This window comes from Eretmochelys imbricata, chromosome 4 (assembly GCF_965152235.1).
Source record: "Eretmochelys imbricata isolate rEreImb1 chromosome 4, rEreImb1.hap1, whole genome shotgun sequence".
In the NCBI taxonomy this organism is placed as follows: domain Eukaryota; kingdom Metazoa; phylum Chordata; order Testudines; family Cheloniidae; genus Eretmochelys; species Eretmochelys imbricata.
The window spans coordinates 38,436,971-38,455,275 of record NC_135575.1 but is presented as its reverse complement, the minus strand read 5'-3'; the positions used below and the strand labels follow the sequence as shown (position 1 = coordinate 38,455,275).

The 18,305-nt window shown below is 38.4% G+C and overlaps 1 protein-coding gene across 1 annotated transcript in view; it reads right to left on the bottom strand.

Annotated features, from left to right (window-relative positions):
- The window catches only part of ANK2 (ankyrin 2), a 252,289-nt gene extending 247,132 nt beyond the window's left edge, over positions 1-5,157 (bottom strand). Inside the window, exon 1 of the mRNA XM_077814767.1 lies at positions 5,023-5,157. Within this exon, the coding sequence (XP_077670893.1) occupies positions 5,023-5,157 (135 nt within the window). The remainder of the gene's footprint in view (positions 1-5,022) is intronic.
- Positions 5,158-18,305: the final 13,148 nt, after the last annotated feature.

Sequence of the window (18,305 nt, the reverse complement as noted above, 5' to 3'; positions counted from 1 at the left end):
GATAGAGAGCCCATGCATGGTGGAAGGTGCTGGTGTGTGATATGTGGGGTGTTGTGGGATGACGCATCAGGTGATCTTTAATGACTGTTTGCACAGGAGTGAGAAATGAACTCCATGTCTGAAACTTTTATTGTAGACTTTTATAAACTATGTTCTGGTAATAAATACTGTTGATGGACTAGAGGATAAGTGTGCATGGAGTTACTGGGGACTCAGAGGGGAAACTGAGGCAGGCTTGCCAGTCATGCCATAGCCTGCAGCAGGAAGGTGCGCCAATCAGTGTCACCCTATGACAGCCCTGTGAAATTTCTGAATCAGTATTTTGACTTGCTGCTTGACCCAAGCTGAGGCTGCTACATTGTGCCATGTCAGATTTCCAAATACGGTTTTAAAATATAAAGTTAGGTTTCATCATCTTATCCAAGCACATAATGGTACCCAAATCTCAAGTACCATACCCAGGCCTGAATAACATTTTCCTTCAGCTACATACAATATTCAGATTCACAGATTCATAGAGCTACATACAATATTCAGATTCATAGATATTTATGTCAACAGGGACCATTATGATCATCTAGTCTGACCTCCTGCATAACGCAGGCCACAGAATCTCACCCACCACTCCTACAAAAAAAACCTCACACCTATGTCTGAGCTATTGAAGTCTTCAAATTGTGGTTTAAACACTTCAAGGAGCAGAGAATCCTCCAGCAAGTGACCCATGCCCCATGCTACAGAGGAAGGCGAAAAACCTCCAGGGCCTCTTCCAGTCTGCTCTGGAGGAAAATTCCTTCCCAACCCCAAAATTGGCAATCAGCTAAACCCTGAGCATATGGGCAAGATTCACCAGCCAGATACTACAGAAAATTCTTTCCTGGGTAACTCAGATCCCACCACATCTAACATCCCATCACAGGCCATTGGGCCTATTTACTATGAATATTTAAGATAAGCTGGATGACCACAAGCCAAAAAGTCAGATCCAAATCATCAAGTCTCTCTATAATGGACAAAATCTGAATAGTCCAAAATGTGAGCTGGTTCTGATTTGGACCTTTATTTTTAACCCTGCATTTTGGGAATGCTTTTATCTATGGCTTTGTATTTGCCTATTAAAGTGTCATGAAGGGTGGGTTTCACTTTCACTTGCATTGCATTTAGTTGTCACACAGGGTTTCTGTCACGTGTTTCAGTATAAGCCTACCCAGGGGCATTTTCTGTCCTCACAGCAAGATCTAAGGGAAATGGCTGTGTTGCACCAAGTCCAATACACCGACCACAGGAAGGAGACATTCCTCCTTAGAATGACGCAGTGAAAGCCATGCCCCAAAAAGGTCAGAAAGCAGTTTGTTCTCCTTAGTCTCAAACACTCACATGTTTGATCAGACCACACTGCCAAGTAGCAGCATGATTAGGCCAGGAGGGTATGAAAGGAAGAGAGAAAAATTATTGTGAGTCCATCAAACTGCTGTTTTCTGCCATTTGAGACCAATCTCTTCGTAATAAAAATAAAAATCACTCTAGAGTAGTTTACTTTCTTAAAATCTTTAACAGACTTATTTGATTTTTTTTTAAATAGCCTTTTAAAAAATGAGCCCTGCTTGCTTAAAAAGAACAACCAAACAAAAAAACATCATATCCAGCAGTTTGACATCTCACCTGAAAAAGTTATTTTGCACAATACAGACAATTCTGGAAAGCTGAGTGAAAGTACTGTTTCCAACACACTGAATGATTTCTTTAGTGAGTGGGGCCTGAAGTAGCAGAGAAAGCTGTTTTTAATTTCAATTTAGAAGGGATCAGATTAATCAAAACAATTTAGCTGTTCAAGATGGCTGTACACCAACTGAATTAAACTTTGGATGTTGCATCTGCTGCAAGTTTTCACTGAGCCACCAACCCCAGCCTGATGTTAGTCTTTTCCATTGGTCACGAAGACCCACATTCCATCTTGCTGAAAGTAGGACAGTAAACAAGGTCCCGGTTAAGTAGCAAATAATACCATAAAAAGACAACAAGGTACTGTGCCAGATACCATACCTGTATTTCAGAAGAGATGATATATTCACTGTATTTTCCACATCACCACAAAACTTGGTTGACACTTTCTTTTACAGAGCTGTCTTTTTATCTTGTATGAAGAACTGACAACAGTGAATGCAATGAGACTCCACAAGCCAATCCAAGAAAGGCAATTGCCCTTTGTAATTTTCTGGGTCCTTTACAAGTGGAATGAGAAACCTGCCCTAAAGTGACTCCCTCCATCCCTGCCAGTGCCACACAGAAATCAAAAGAACCTCATGATTAATAGTATTACAGACAGTGTCACCCTGGATGTCTGATCTCTGTCCACTGCCCTGAAGAGCCAATGAAGGTAGTGCTGCCTCCATGCCACAGGCAGCTCTGAAACCTAATTGATAAGGATCCAAAACAATTTTGCTGCTTTTGGCCTGCTACCACCTTCTCAATGACCTCACCTTATGTAGGAAAAGTTCAGAATCCGCAAAAAAGGATTTTTTTTAAATCGCCGGCTAAAGGTTTTTAAAGGTTTCAGGCAGCTTCCTCTCTCTGAAGGAGGAATCTACCAATCTCTCTCTATAAAGGGTTAGGCATTCCTCAGTAATTTTCATCGATCACAAGTGGCATGAATCCATCACAAAGATGGCTGGCTGGACACTCCTAGTGAAGCCAGAACCTCTGATCTTGAAAATGGCTGTAAATTAGGGAAGGTGAGTTTGCTCCTTGCTCTTTGCCACTGCTTCTATTATGCCAAATACATTGATTTATACTGACAGCTCCCTGCACTAAGAAACATTTGTCTGAAATCTCATGAAGACAGTACAGCTGAATGATAGCCCAAACCCTAGAACAGTTCTGCTGTAGGAGATTGTGCAGATGACAAGATTGGAACTGTCAAGGTTCCTTCCCCGCTTTAAACTCTAGGGTACAGATGTGGAGACCTGCATGAAAAGTCCCCCAGCTTACTTTTACCAGCTTAGGTTAAAACTTCCCCAAGGTACAAACCATTTTACCCTTTGCCCTTGGACTTCCACTGCCACCACCAAACGTTTCTTGGGGTTACTGGGAAAGCATTGTTTGGAAACGTCTTTCCCCCCAAAATCCTCACCAAAACGTTGCACCCCACTTCCTGGGGAAAGTTTGGTAAAAAAAAAAACCTCACCAGTTTGCATAGGTGACCACAGACCCAAACCCTTGGATCTTAAGAACAATGAAAAAACATTCAGTTTTCTTACAAGAAGACTTTTAATAGAAGCAAAAGGTACAAAAGAATCACCTCTGTAAAATCAGGATGGTAAATACCTTACAGGGTAATTAGATTCAAAACACAGAGAATCCCTCCAGGCAAAACCTTAAGTTACAAAAAAGGCACACAGACAGGAATATTTATTCTATTCAGCTCAGCTATTTAAAGAATATTTAAATTCTAAAGCTATTTAAATTCTCAGCCATTTAAAGAAATCATAATCTAATGCATATCTAGCTAGATTACTTACTAAGTTCTAAGACTCCATTCCTGTTCTGTCCCTGGCAAAAGCATCACACAGACAGACACAGACCCTTTGATGTTCTCCCTCTTCCCAGCTTTTGAAAGTATCTTGTCTCCTCATTGGTCATTTTGGTCAGGTGCCAGAGAGGTTATACTAGCTTCCTAACCCTTTACAGGTGAAAGGGTTTTTTCCTCTGGCCAGGAGGGATTTAAAGGTGGTTAGCCTTCCCTTTATATTTATGACAGGAACTGAGAGTTCTATCACATCCATGGAATAGGAGAGCTAAACCTCTCTATGATTCATATGGTCAGAGTCAGTGATCTTCTGACAAGGATGCTCTCTCCCCTCTCCTACTTCATCCGTTGTAGGTCATTTGTTCACCATGAAAACCTGAGCAGACAATGACAGAGGTATATTCACACCAAGGAACTTATCCGGAGTATGTATTTGTGAATGAGTCGACCCAAAAGACATCTGAGATAATCCCATAGTTGTCATGAAGGCCATGACACAAATCAGTGAAACAGAGTCAATATCTAAAAATATTAAATCCCTCAAGGCAATTTAGCTTTGGTGACCACAGCACTAGCTGCAAAAGTAACTCAGTCAGCTCAGGTGTTAAGTCTGCATGACACTCAGTGAGTAGTACACTTTTGCTCTCATTGTTTCAGTGGGATTACTTGTATAGTAAAAGACTAGTTAGAGCAAGGGTGGCAGGATCTGGCCCTGATTGTAGTTTTCTATTCACACTGAGCATGGGGAATAAGAGCAACAGAGGAAAAGGGCACTTCACTTGCTGCTTAAGTAACACAGAAATTCAATTCACATTACTTTTTTCCTCTTAGATACAGGAAAGTTACTCATATGTTTTAATCTGATAGTCATATATTGCAAGAAATAAGTATATCTAAGTCTAGCTCCTGCAAACACTCATCTGTATAGTCCTTACGTGCCTGAGTAGTCCCATTGACTTCAATGGGACTACTTATGGGATTAAGGATTTGCAGGCAAGGGTCCCTAGTGTAGAACCACAAACCCAGAAATAATGTTGCTAGATTTCTAGTGAACAGTGAAACCAGTGATAATCTGTGACTAATCTATCAATGCAGGATGATTATGGCAGTAAGGTAGGCTAAAATACTATAGTATATCCATGCTTTCATAGTACTTAAGATCACATGAAGTTCTCTGCTGCCTACATTCCTAGACTACTTGGTACCTGAAAATATATTCAAGCTACTGCTCAGCATAGTGCCGTCTTTTTCATTACTCTTAGTGCCACAATAGCAAATGCAACAGCACCAGCTTAAAAACACACTCTCTCTCTCTCACACACACACACAGACACACACACACTCTTCTACCACACTGCTTAACTGGGCAGGCTACTATCCAGCAGCCTCAAAAGAGTTGAGCAAAGAGGTCCCTTTCAAGTCTAAGATATATAGTTCTACATGCATTCTTAACTTTTTCCCCTGTCTTTCGTCAGTTTTCACCAGTTAAGACTTACCTGAGCCTCGGGATCTTTGCTTTCTTCATTGTTGTACCCATAGTAATCAGGAATTTTATCCAAATCCTGTATGTTCCCTTGTGCTCTTATACTCTTGCCTGTGTGACAAGACTGGCAAACGGGTGCATTGCCCATATCAGTTCTTCTATCAATTCCTGCAAGTGGGTTTATTCTTCACTATGGACTGTGCCCAGTGTTCCCGAAGGGCAGCTGACTTAGACAATGCAGAAAGATGATCACTCACTCCTATGCTGTGCTCCCTTGAATATCTTCCCTCCCTCCCTTCCTAGCTGGCCTGTGTCAAAGAGAACTCGAAACCCCAGCAACTGCAGACAGCGTTCACTGACCATTTCCAATTCAGGCGCTGCCTGTCTATTTTTACACCTACTAGGCCAGCTATGCATGTAAATGGAGTTGAGGGGGGAGCTGCTTTCCAGCATACAGTCAGCCTGACTAGCACAGAGTTGAAGTCCTACTGTGTGAAATGCCTCTACATGTGAGGGTTATTGAATTACCCAGTTGCATGCCTTTGACTGTTTTGATTCTTTTCCTACCGCTCTCCGTCTAACTGTGTTTATACAAAGCACTAAATTTCAGAATGTTGCTAATGTCTTGCAAGTTTCCAACACAAGAAAACCCTGATTAATTCAAATGGCATCTATTTGGTATTTAACAAAACAAAAGACAATCAAAATGTATAAGCACATTTTTCATGACCATTTATATTAATCATTCTTTTGTTGTTTAAAGTTCACTCATATATTAATCAGGATGAGCTCATTTTGGATTGATTTGTATGTTGTATATGGTTTTATAGATATTCAGTTGTAATTTAAGCAATAGCTTCTGACCCTTTTGTTTATGTTAAATCTTGTCTAGACCATATTTTCATTTTTTTTTAAAATCAGAATATAAAGGCTTTCCCTCTGCCTTTGTATTGACCTTCAGGGTCGTATCAGGTAGAATAACAGCTGTATGGAGCATCCCCTTTTGGAACTAGCCCACTATTCCTTAACTTTAAGAAACTCCCTGCAGAGCTTGAAACCGGCAAAACTAACAAGGAAATATAGCAGATAGCAAATGCATCTGTAAAGCCAGTATATCAGTAAATATTGGCTTGTAGTAGAGCATGCTGTATCTTTGCTAAAACATCATCTTGAGATATATGCATTCAGTCCACGAGTGGAAATGTGTATATGCCACATGAACTTGGTCTGAAATTCCTCAGAAACTGAATGATGTTCCTCAAAAGCCAGAAGCATTAACCCAACATTTTTCTCTTTCAAGTTTCAAACTATTGCAGTATTAAAATACACAGCAGTCCCCATGGTGTCCTCTTGATTTATACCCAGTTATCCTTCGTATCTGTGAGAGTTATAAACAGATAGTGATATTTTCCCCTTTAGGATATTGACCCATATAGGATTCATTATGTCAGGTTGATTTATGACTCTACTTTTCCCTTGATTGATAAGCCTTTCCATATGGGATTGGTTCAGTTCCCTTACCAAACTTTGGGCAGTATTATTTATACACTAGTGCCCTTGTGGGATAACCTCTGTACAAAAGAGCTAACAGTATATTACTGCATACAGATACTGGTAGCATAAAATCCCTCCTTTACCTGTAAAGTGTTAAGAAGCTCAGATAACCTGGTTTGCACCTGACCAAAAGGACCAATAAGGGGAGAAGATATTTTCAGATCTGTGGGGGAAGGTTTTTGTTGTGGGCTTGTGTATGTTCTCTCCGGAGACAAAGACAGAGACCAAGCAAGTAATCTAGCTCCTACTGAATGATACATTTAAACTTACAGAAATAGTAAGTAATAGCGTGGAAATGCATTAGCATATCTTTTCTTTTTAGCTTGTGAATTTTCCCTGTGCTAAGAGGGAGATTTATCCCTGTTTTTTGTAACTTTGAAGTTTTGCCTAAAGGGGAATCCTCCGTGTTTTGAATCTGATTACCCTGTAAATTATCTTCCATCCTGATTTTACAGAGGTGCTTCTTTTATTTTGTTTTTTATAATAAAGTTCTGTTTTTAAGAACCTGATTGTTTTTTAGTGTCCTAAAAACCCAAGGGGCTGGTCTGTGCTCACCTTGTTAACCTATTTGGTTGGTATATTATTCTCAAGCCTCCACAGGAAACGGGGTGAAGGAGCTTGGGGGGATATTTTAGGGAAACAGGAACTCCAAGTGGTCCTTTTCCTGAATCTTTGTCTTACTCACCTGGTGGTTGCAGCAGTACTTATCCAAGGACAAGGAAGGATTTGTGCCTTGGGGAAGTTTTTAACCTAAGCTGGTAGAAATAAGCTTAGGGGGTCTTTCATGCGGGTCCCCACATCTGTACCCCAGAGTTCAGAGTGGGGAGGGAACCCTGACAACTTACCTAGCTATATTTATACCTATCCAGAGGTAGATAAAATCTGATTCACAGAATGTCCCCAATAACAACATTTCTGCCAGCCATTTAAGCCCAGTAGGAAAATAGTTTAAATGATTAAATTCTTAACTCCATATCCAAACAACCTGAATTTAAAGTATAAAAATGTATTAATAAAAAAGCTTTCAGCATATTTAGCTTGTAATAATATAATGTAATATATATATACACACACACACACACATCACACTAAGAGCAGTTTCTTGGTAGTTCAAGCTCCAGTAAGTATTAGAGTGACCTCTGACACCTCAGTAACTGCATGATGTACAGCCCAGGTATAAAATTGCATAATTTATTTCCCACAACACTATGGTAATTGTCATCCATGGTGTTTGAGGACTTTTAATAAATGTGCAAGGGTAATCTGTTCCTCATTGTCTCGGGTTCATTCTCTTCATGTTCGCCTTGGTTTTCTCATAGTCCTGTCCTTCTTAAGATTTATAAACTGTTGTGGTTCAGACAATAACTCCCACCTTCTGTTACATCTATTATGACAAAAATAGCAAAAACAGAAAATGCCAAATCCTTGACTCAGACAAAGTTCATATAACCAAGGCTTATACACATAAAAAGAAACACACCCACACACTGACACCCACATATCTGGGTTTTTTTTTTAAAAGGACACTGTCAACTTGAAATCAGGCCAATCAAAAAAAAAAAAAACTGAGTTAAATCTCAGGTACAATACATAGCTCACAACACAACACAACACATAGCTATGATGTGACAGTTACAGGTTTTATTTTAGTCTAACTTTCAGATACTTAAAAGCTGCCCCACAATTAGGGGCAGAAAGAGGAACTACTGTTATGGCATGTAGGTTTAAAACAGAACTTGCAGTTAGTTGAAATTGTTCAGGGAAAGTTCACTTAAGTCCATGGGTAGCAGATATTATAGGTAGAGGGCAGGTGGAACAATTAAGCTGTATGCAAAATTCATTTCTCACATAGATCTCCAATTTATCACTTGAATATCATCACCACATGTGTGGTATATATTCTGGTATCTACATAACTAGTGTACAAAAGAGCTTTTTTACTACAATGAACTGCCTCCTCCTATCCAGTCATACCAAATCAATAGGTCATGCTCCCTCATTTGTGGCACCGAACCATTTCTTTAAACAAAGATCATGTCCTCAGAAATTGAGGTTAGACCTCTTATGGTTACATTATCTGCTCTATATTGGGATATTTTAAGTACTCCAGTTGTTGGTAAATAAATTCATTTTCTCCTTCACTGAGTTACCTCTACAGATTCTCATTCATAAATATGTGCAACAAATCCATGTGCATGGAGGTCTTGATCCAGTAAAACACAAACACATGCTTATTTAAAGGTAAGCAGCTATTTATGTGTTTTGCTAGACTGAGACCTAAACTGAGAAAATACAGCATCTCTTCATCTTAAAGGGACACTGTCAAATTTAAATTTATTCATTTTTTAAAAAGGAGTTATAGGTAGGTTTCAGGGATTACACCTTCTCATGGGTCGCCTTGTGTTAGCTGCACAAACATACCTCTCTTTTTATAAATAACTTTTCTCTCCCTCCTGCTGTGTGGAAGGCCTATACAAACAGGGGAAGCCTGTGAAGCTCTGCCAAATGCAGAAATAGAGCAACATTTAAAAAAAAAAATCAGAAAAACATGTTATTGTCTCTTTAATGCCTTTCAGATCACTCTTAGCTGTTAATTATAATATTGAGTAAAACATTCTCAGGCAATAACACAACTTGCTGACATACTAACAAGCCATTTGCCTCAATCAGCTCAGCTCCACATTTTAAACTCCGGTATCAGGGTCAATGAGAACAGCATACAGAGGCAATGGCATCTTGTTTTAAAATCTTGACTGTGCTATGTACTGTCACAAGTCCCCAGTTTTATTCAGACCTTTAGTTTCTTCAGGCCTTCTTCCATCAGCTGGCCTCCTCAGCTGGTGCAGACCATTGTTCCTTCTTTTTCATAGGTCTCATTTCCTAACTGCATGGATGTGGTAATGCTAAGAAAAACAGTCATTAATGTCTGAAAGACAATTACATTTACAGAGAAAGGAAATGGTTCTAAAATGAGCACAAAAATTGTTCCTCTATAGTTTCATGCACACACTGGGAGTTTGCTGTGTGAGGAGGTGACCCATTTGCATGGGCAGATCATTTCACTGAGTAAAGAACATCTGCAAAACCAAGGGATCCCAAGAGGATGTAGGCATTAAGTATTGATTTAAAAGATCTACTTGTGATGAGAAGTTATAGCACATCACAGATTTTTGTAGAGGGCTGGAAATGGGGAAGTGTGAAGGCTTAAATCCATTATGCTTTACTGCTGATGGTGATTTCTGCCCAAACAGATTTGAATAAACATCCTCAGAAATCAATTTTACAGCTGTAAAAACAATGGATTTCCAAGGAGCAGCTTCACATAAATGACCAATCCATTCACTGGACAGCTGGTTAGACATTTTTTCAAGATTAAATTGCCTCATTTCCCATATTAAAAGCCCAAACACGAAAGAGCCTATTTGACCAACTAGCACCTTTCCTGTCACACATCCTTGTGAGTGCTTAATGCAGCCCCTGGCCATGGTAGCTTTTCTGTTCCACTAGTTCCTGACATAAAGTGGTCAATTAATAGAAGACGAGAAAAAAGAAAAAGAAAGACCAGTGTATCAGCTGGAGGGAAAACGATGGTGAATACTGAGCAGCATGCATTCCTTAGAAATAACGCATGTAGACAGTTACAATCTGTGTAGACATCTGACAGAGCAAGGGATAAGCTTTCTGCCAGAGTCCTTTTAACAATATTACTGTTGTTTGTCAAAATGGTTCAAAGTCATTAGGGCAAATTACTCAGAAAGCAAAGATTTTCATGTTTTGCCAAACTTAGTTAGGGCATGATAGTCAAACAAAGTATGTATCTTGGGATGTAGGATTCAAAGTCCTCATGGAGGGACATATTTGCAATATCTTTGTAAGTTCCCATACTCTTTTTGCGATTGTTGTTATGGACTGTACTATTGTTTTTCAAAACTATCATCTAAGGCGGCAGCTAGCAAACCAAAAACAAAGGCCAGGTTTTCAGTTATGAAGCTCTAGAGTAGACATTAAAGTATCTTAGTCCCTGTTTCTGAATAATAAACCAGACTCGGTTCTGAATTACACCAGTGTAAATCCAGAGTAACTTGTCTGAAGCCAGTGAAGCTACTCCAGATTTACACCTTGTTAGATGAAAACAGAACCTGATTCAATATCTCTGTAGCTAGCATGACAGATGCATAACCAGTTTAAATAATTCACACTACAGCCTCTGTAAATATTAGTTTTCTTTGTTTTTTTTTTTTAATGAAATCACAAAGGTTGAAAACGTGTTAGGTCATTCATAGAGCCTTGTTATTCCAATCTCTGTGTATGTGGCCACATACAAGTATATTAGTTCAGAACATGGGGAAAAAAGGACTCATGGTCTTCTGCTGAAAAAGAGAGACCTCTACCACTCAGTAAGCTAAGGAAGCAGTGGAATGTGTTTGACATTCCCACCGGGAGGACACCAGACCACATATAAATATAACCCATTATATTATATTCTGCTGTTTAGGGCTGAGAAGGAAAGCTGTTGGCTAAGATCTGACCTAAGATGATGATGATAAAATGGGAGAAGTAACCAGAAGAATTAGCAAAGATTATGTCACCATCATTCATAAAAGTACAGAATTTGTGACTAAGGTGTGCAGTATAAGGGTTTTTCTGGACATGAAACTGCTGTTGGATGTTAAAGTTGTAGCTGTGCTTAAGAGCACTTTTTTCCATTTGTTCTTGGTACAAAGAGTGTTTTACATACAGACTTTGCTACACCTATCCATGGCTTACACCAGGGGGTTCTCAGACTTTTGAACTAGTGACTCCTTTCACACAGCAAACCTCTGAGTGCGACCTCCCCTTATACATTAAAAACACTTTTTAATATATTTAACACCATTATAAATGCTGGAGGCAAAGCGGGGTTTGGGCTGGAGGCTGACAGCTCGCGACCCCCCATATAATAATCTCATGACACCCTGAGGGGTCCCAACCCCCAGTTTGAGAACCCCTGCACCACAGACTACTTGGAAACTGAAACAGGTGCAGCCTTAGAGGCCAACATATTAAAGGGGATATAATATTGAGGACATATATTGTTTATACTCCATGAGCAGCACTGGCAGCCAGTGGATGGAATTCAAGGTGTTGGTCTTGACCTTCAAAACTCTATATGGTTCTGAAATAGGTTACCAAAGAGGCCACCTCTCTTCCAATGTGATAGCTCCAGTTGAGAGCCAGTTGAGTTGCTCAAACAGGAGCTCCCTCAATGTAATTGGCTGACAGTCACTTCTCCCTTTGGCATTGGAAGATCTATTCTGTCCATTTGGAGAGGAATCAGGATGAATTGCCAAGGGGCTTATGAATGTGTTGTTCTGAAAAAGCAGGTAGTTATTTAGAACAGGAATCTTATTTTAGTGTATGTTGCACACTTCCTCCTCACTCCATGCCCCTCATGTGAACTTGTCCATGAGCTCAGACTGTATGATCGTGAGAGAGCAGTGCTACTCTCGGAAAAAGACTCATGGAGACTCAGTTTTCCCACATGTCTGAATTCTGCTTAGTTCAGGACAAAGGTGGGAGGAATCACGGAACTGGTACCTCCCTGATTTAAAACCAGTCCAGCATTATTTAAAACAGCCCTGGGGCTACTCTAAGTATGCCAATGAACAATTAGCATAGTGAAGCTCCGCTCCACTCCAAAGTTTAGCACATTCCTCCCACCTGTGGCATGCCTCCTACACAGGGATGGTGCAGGAGATGGCTCTAATGCTTTCAACAGCTGTATGCCAGCAGGGAATTCCCTTCCATCCCATTGGCACCCCCATGGAGTAGTGTAAAAAACAAATCATACCAGAGAATCTGGGCCAGGGAGTTCAAAAAGCCAGGGTAGAGTCTTGCTAATGTAAGTGCCTCTCAGGTAAAAGAGAAGAATATGAAAATGCACCGAGACTAGTATCAATCAAATATATTCGTTCTATTTTAAATCATGCTATAGGATTTGCTAACCAGACTATTTCTGTCTCTAATTCACAGTAAGCCTTGGGCAATTATATTAATATTGCTTTTAAACACAAAACCAGAATGTAAACAATGGGCAAAATCCTGAGCAGTGCCTATTTGGGAATTTCATCTCACAGTTTTTAGTGGATCAAGAACAGCAATGTGTCAATTCACATTCCATGCAGCCAACCAGAAAATTCACAAAAATCACAATACATAAAGACAATTTTTCCGAATTATGGTGTTCATGTGAGAAACAGCTATGGCAAAAATGAACCTGACTTAGTCCTGTTAGAAATTTCATCTACCATTCTTGTTTACCTCGGTTGTTCATGTTAGACAGCTTCTGGAAAAGCAGCAGCTACGCAAGTTAACCAACAGCATTCAACAGAATCTACGATTTTATTATGGTTTGGTTTATTTCAATCTCCTACTATATCATTACATTTTATATTACTAAATGCATCCAGCAGCAGAACATGTGCAGTGCTGTACATGTCAGTACAAAAATATCAAACATGAACATTATCTTTTCCTTGTACATATTAATCATGATGGGTCTTGTATAATAAAACTGTAGTAACTTAATATATGCTTTGTATACATTAGGGATAAGAGAACAGGTTTGGATTATAAAAATTTAAAGAAGAAATCTGAAAAGACTGAACCCAAATCAAAAATTTGAGATTTCAGAGTAGACTGGTAAATATTTTGTATTTTTAATTCCTTGTATACCTCAAACTTTAACATTGATGGAAATATTGGCAATCCAAGGCAGGCAGGGCAGTCTTGTTTGCTTTCTGCCAAATTAGCTACATTAAATTCCTCTGCAAACATTTTTCTGCAAATATTTCATTTAAAAAAACCTCAGTTTTTTGTTTCAGTAATGGTTTTAATTTATAAAGTGTATTTTACAGAATATGCATAGTGAATCTAACTTATATAGCTGATCCTACTCCCATTAAAATCAAAGACAGAGCAGAATCACATTGCCTACATTTGAAAATAGTTAACTTTTTTTAAGGCAACTAGAACACTAAGGAGACTGAGGGCCAACATTCTTTACATTTATTATGAATATTTATTAATAGTGATCATTAACCAGCTACTTTCCATTGACAAATGACCCACTAGTTAATATGCTAAAGTCAGAATATTTATAACCCATTGAACATGCAATCTTCTTCTATGTATGAAATGAACTCATTACATACCCTGCTCTAAGAAATTCAGTCACAAATATTTTCTAATATTTACAAAGAATCTTGCCTGACTAAAACCATCATAACAATTTTTGTTGAATTCCTTATATTACCAAGATCATTTTTACACTAATCGCATAATTTGAAACATTAGTCCTCAGTCACTTCATGTAATATAATCCAGATATAAACAGCATATAACATGAAAGGGTTTATGTTTATTGTTCCAAGAATGAGAATAAAAAGCAACATCAATAAAGATAGAAGATATTTCCTATGAGTCTATAAAGCAATTGTAAAAGATGAAAAAAAATAGAATGTCTTTGTGCTTGAGCAGATCTCTCTTTAGGTTAAAAAACTGACGAGGCAAAGGAAATTTTCTTTTACATACATGTATATTACTGTACTGCATCATGTTAGACTCATGTTTATTCTTCATTATACAATGTGAACAAGAAAAAATGTATATAAAATGTATTATTGCCAATAACAAACACTTACTCTTTTAATTCCAGTATTTCTACTGACACAGATTTCTGTCTTCACTTTTCCAAAGACCTTCTTAGTGAACAGTGGCATCTCCGTTCACACTGGCTCTCCAGTCCCCAAACAGCGTATGAGACCACTGATTTGAGGCTACTTTTAGAGCTCTACACTTGCAACTCAAAGACTTATAAGCGAGAAACAGTGAAATCAAGCCCATAATCTAATCTCCAGACTGAGATTTACTTTCCCAGAATACTGCTAGTCAGCCCCAGAAGGGCAAAGCTCCCTGTCTGCTAAACTCAAACAGCATTTGAGACCATCACACTTATCTGTACAGCACCAGAATAATCAAGCTGCCCTGTACTGCTATGAAGAAATCTTCCCTACTATACTTGTTACAGGTTAATTGCCTGTACTATTGAGGATATTTCAAGACATGTTCAAGACATGTTTGACACAGAAGGCTAATTTAACAGGAGTGTATGTATATGAATATATGTTGCTGATTTACATAAAGATAGACAGAGAAAGGGAGATAAATAAAGATACAGAGAGGGAAAGAAAGTTAGCAGCAGAGTACGGTCAATACTAAACTTATCAATAAAATTCCTTAGCATTTATTTTTGAAGTATCTTCCTTGTGTGGCAAATTCCTGTTAATCTTCTTATAGCCAAGAAAGCCAGTCAAAAATGAGGTAAGTGACAGTGTGAAGAGCTCTGTTTCACTGGTGTTTTGCTTCCTCATGAATTTCTAGGATCCATGGAAAGGCCACATATCCTTTGCCTACTGCATAGCCACCCAAGTCAACAATAAGAGGAAGATTTGCTGGAATCAACGGAAGATGAACACGCAGAGTTTACTGGACCCAAAGTCCTCCACTCCTCTGGATTATTCTGTAGAAAGATCCAGTACACTATGGCTCATGGGCTTTTGGGGAGCAAACTGGGTCAGATCTTCTGTTAAAATAGATAATCATGAAGCTATGGAGATTTATATTTTATAATCGTGATTCTGATGTGATCGTTGTCCTCCCAAAGATGCAGCTGCATATTTCTTCTGGTGCCTATTAATAATTAGTCACACATATAGAAACAACAAATCCCCTGAAGATTCAATTACTTTTATAAACAGATAATCATCAAATGACCACAACCACAATCCTTTCAAGTTCACTAGCCAATGAATTGCAAAGGTCTATTCTGAGCCATTTGGAAAAGGAAGGATCATTCCACTCTTTTCCATACACTGAATCACTCAATATATTAAGCATAATAATCCTCTCTAGACCTTGACAGATCTTTTAATCCAGAAGGCACCATATGTTTCTAAACCCTTAATAAGAATATGAAAACAGATAACCTGCTCCTTTACTCACTGCATCTACAGATACTGTAGTACTGAAGGAGAGTAGGTGAGAGAAAGATAATTTCCCATTCAGTAACATAACTTTTTTCAAAACTAAACCCAATACAAATGTACAATCTCAAAGGTCTAGCATGAGTTTCAAGGAGCCCCCTTCCAAATATGACGGCAACTGAGCGTCCCTGGGGAAGAGGCGTGGAGTGTCCACTGTTTCACAGAACAGAGCAGAGACAAAGGAGAGAATCCAAGTGAGGATGATTACGTTTGAACTCTATCAAGTCAAAAGGTATAGTTTACTGGCCTGCTGCATCTTTTGATATCTAATAAATATTGTTGCATCAAATGATTCTGTGGCTAGTGATGTATAGCACGTGGACATACAATCTACAAATATACAATATTAACTAAAAGAGATGTATTATTTTTCTCATGAAGTTCAAAAATAGGTATGTTGCTCCACATTTGTGCTTCTGTATGTGTCCACTCACAAAGAGCAAATTACCATCTTAAAAATATATATATTGCTATTTGAAGAATTCCAAGAAACTATAGAGTAAATTTACTAAAAATCTACCCAAAAATCATTCAGTATGAGCTAATTTTATAATGGAAGTTTGAACTGCTAATGACATGTTTCAGAGTAGCAGCCGTGTTAGTCTGTATTCGCAAAAAGAAAAGGAGGACTTGTGGCACCTTAGAGACTAACCAATTTATTTGAGCATAAGCTTTCGTGAGCTACAGCTCACTTCATCGGATGCTAATGTTATTTACCCAGCTCTGCTTTTGCCTCCCTTCACCCATGTTTAAAATGGATGTAATGCATACATACTTTGCAGGACAGGTGTGAGGCTTAGCTAGTATTTGTAAAAAATGGTGAGCTTTTGGAGTGAAAGGCGTTACAGGAATGCAAATATTTTCCTAGACTGCCTGTCATATACACTATTATGATTAGTTTGGTAAGACATTCCACACATTGCAACCATATTGTAAGTTTTATTTGATATAGTTTATCATAATACTGACAATACATTATTTTTCCTCTTCTTTCCTCCCTGGCTCACTGAATCTTTAAACATTCTTGTTAACTCCAGACTCAGACAGTGATTAAACCGTAAGAGAAACTGCAATCATAAACAGTCTGACTTATAAACCACAAAACAAGCAAAAATCAGTTAAGACAAACTCCAGGCTGAATCTTTGGGAAAAAACAGACTTTGATGTAACTTAATTGACTGACCTTAATTTTCTTTAATTCACTGTGCAATGTTCACATATTGCAGAAATCTTAAGCAAATGCATTGAAATATGTTACACTGTAAGAACAATGCCACAATCCTAAGCAAAACAATCTGAGCTAAGGATGGAGTATGTGGCTAAAATGTCAGCCTTCATTCTGAACTTCCGTGTTTTTATGGGCTCGAGTCTTCATCAAGTTTGTTTCCTAGCGTGAAAGGTATTCACCTAAAAGCATGTAACAATATTTCTGTTTGCTGTGTATACAGAGAATGGGTTGTGGTTGGACTGAAGTACAGCTGATCACTAAATAAGTAATTAGAAAATGTATGTACATTCTTATCATACATAAGCTATTCATAAGCAGTGATGGAAGCTAGCAGTATCAAATAGATTTACTGTACTTATGTAACACATACAAGTGTTTAGCTCTGTTTAACTGTGCCCTACTTCACTTTGATTAACACTGCTGGATCTTATTAGGAGCAGTAATCTAAGAACATGGCTGCAGCAAAGGCTTCACTGCACTGAAATTCAGGGAAATTTCGATGGGAAAGCCAGGAATCAAATTCAGACCCATCATGCCAACAGAGTTATAAATGTAACATCACTTCCCATCCCCTATACACACAATAAATTGTTCATCAAATACTATAATTTTATTGGAAACTTGTTGCTTTTATTGCTTTCGGTGGCAATTCACTTCATATATAGCAATCAGCTGCTCACTATTAAATGCAATTCCATGCAATATTATGCAATATTAAAAACATTCCTCAAAACCCTAGCCCTTCATTAGCTCCAATTTTTGCTCCATGATATAACTGTGATACTGTCTTAAAAGTTTTGTATCATTTCTTCAAACTACTTCCTCCAGAATTTGGCATACCTTGGTAAGGAACCTTCAAATCCTCTTCTCCAAAGATAGTCACCCTAGCCTTTCTTCTGAATAAAACGAGTTCCTATATTATGCACAAATAAGACTACTTCATCATTCACTCCTAGGTTCTCCTCTGCCTCATATTTCTCTGCAATGAACTGCTTAAGGAAGGAATTTTCAAAGGGGAATACGGAAGTTAGGCATCCAACTTGCATGACAAGTCAGTAGGAGCTGGGTGCTGGACTCCCTTTGAAAATCCCAGCCTAAACCATTATACTTTATTTTTCCAGGCTCTTGAAGTAAAATGAAGAAAATGGTCCCAGTACTGACTGCTGTAGTCCTCCATCACCACCTTCTCTCTCTGTATGGTTGCTAACACTATTTTAGAAAAAAAAAATTAACCAGGCTCCCTGTAGGGTAGTTTTTTCTATTACATTTATGTCATATGGATATGGATGATTTTCCTGAATAACTTATTCTTGTTTGAGATATAGAAAGGGTGAATTTGACTTCTTGTAAATTTTATATACTTTTCACAGATACCGCTTTCGTATTTTCCTGCAAAACCTGTGTCTACCTCAAAACAGACTGTATCTAGGA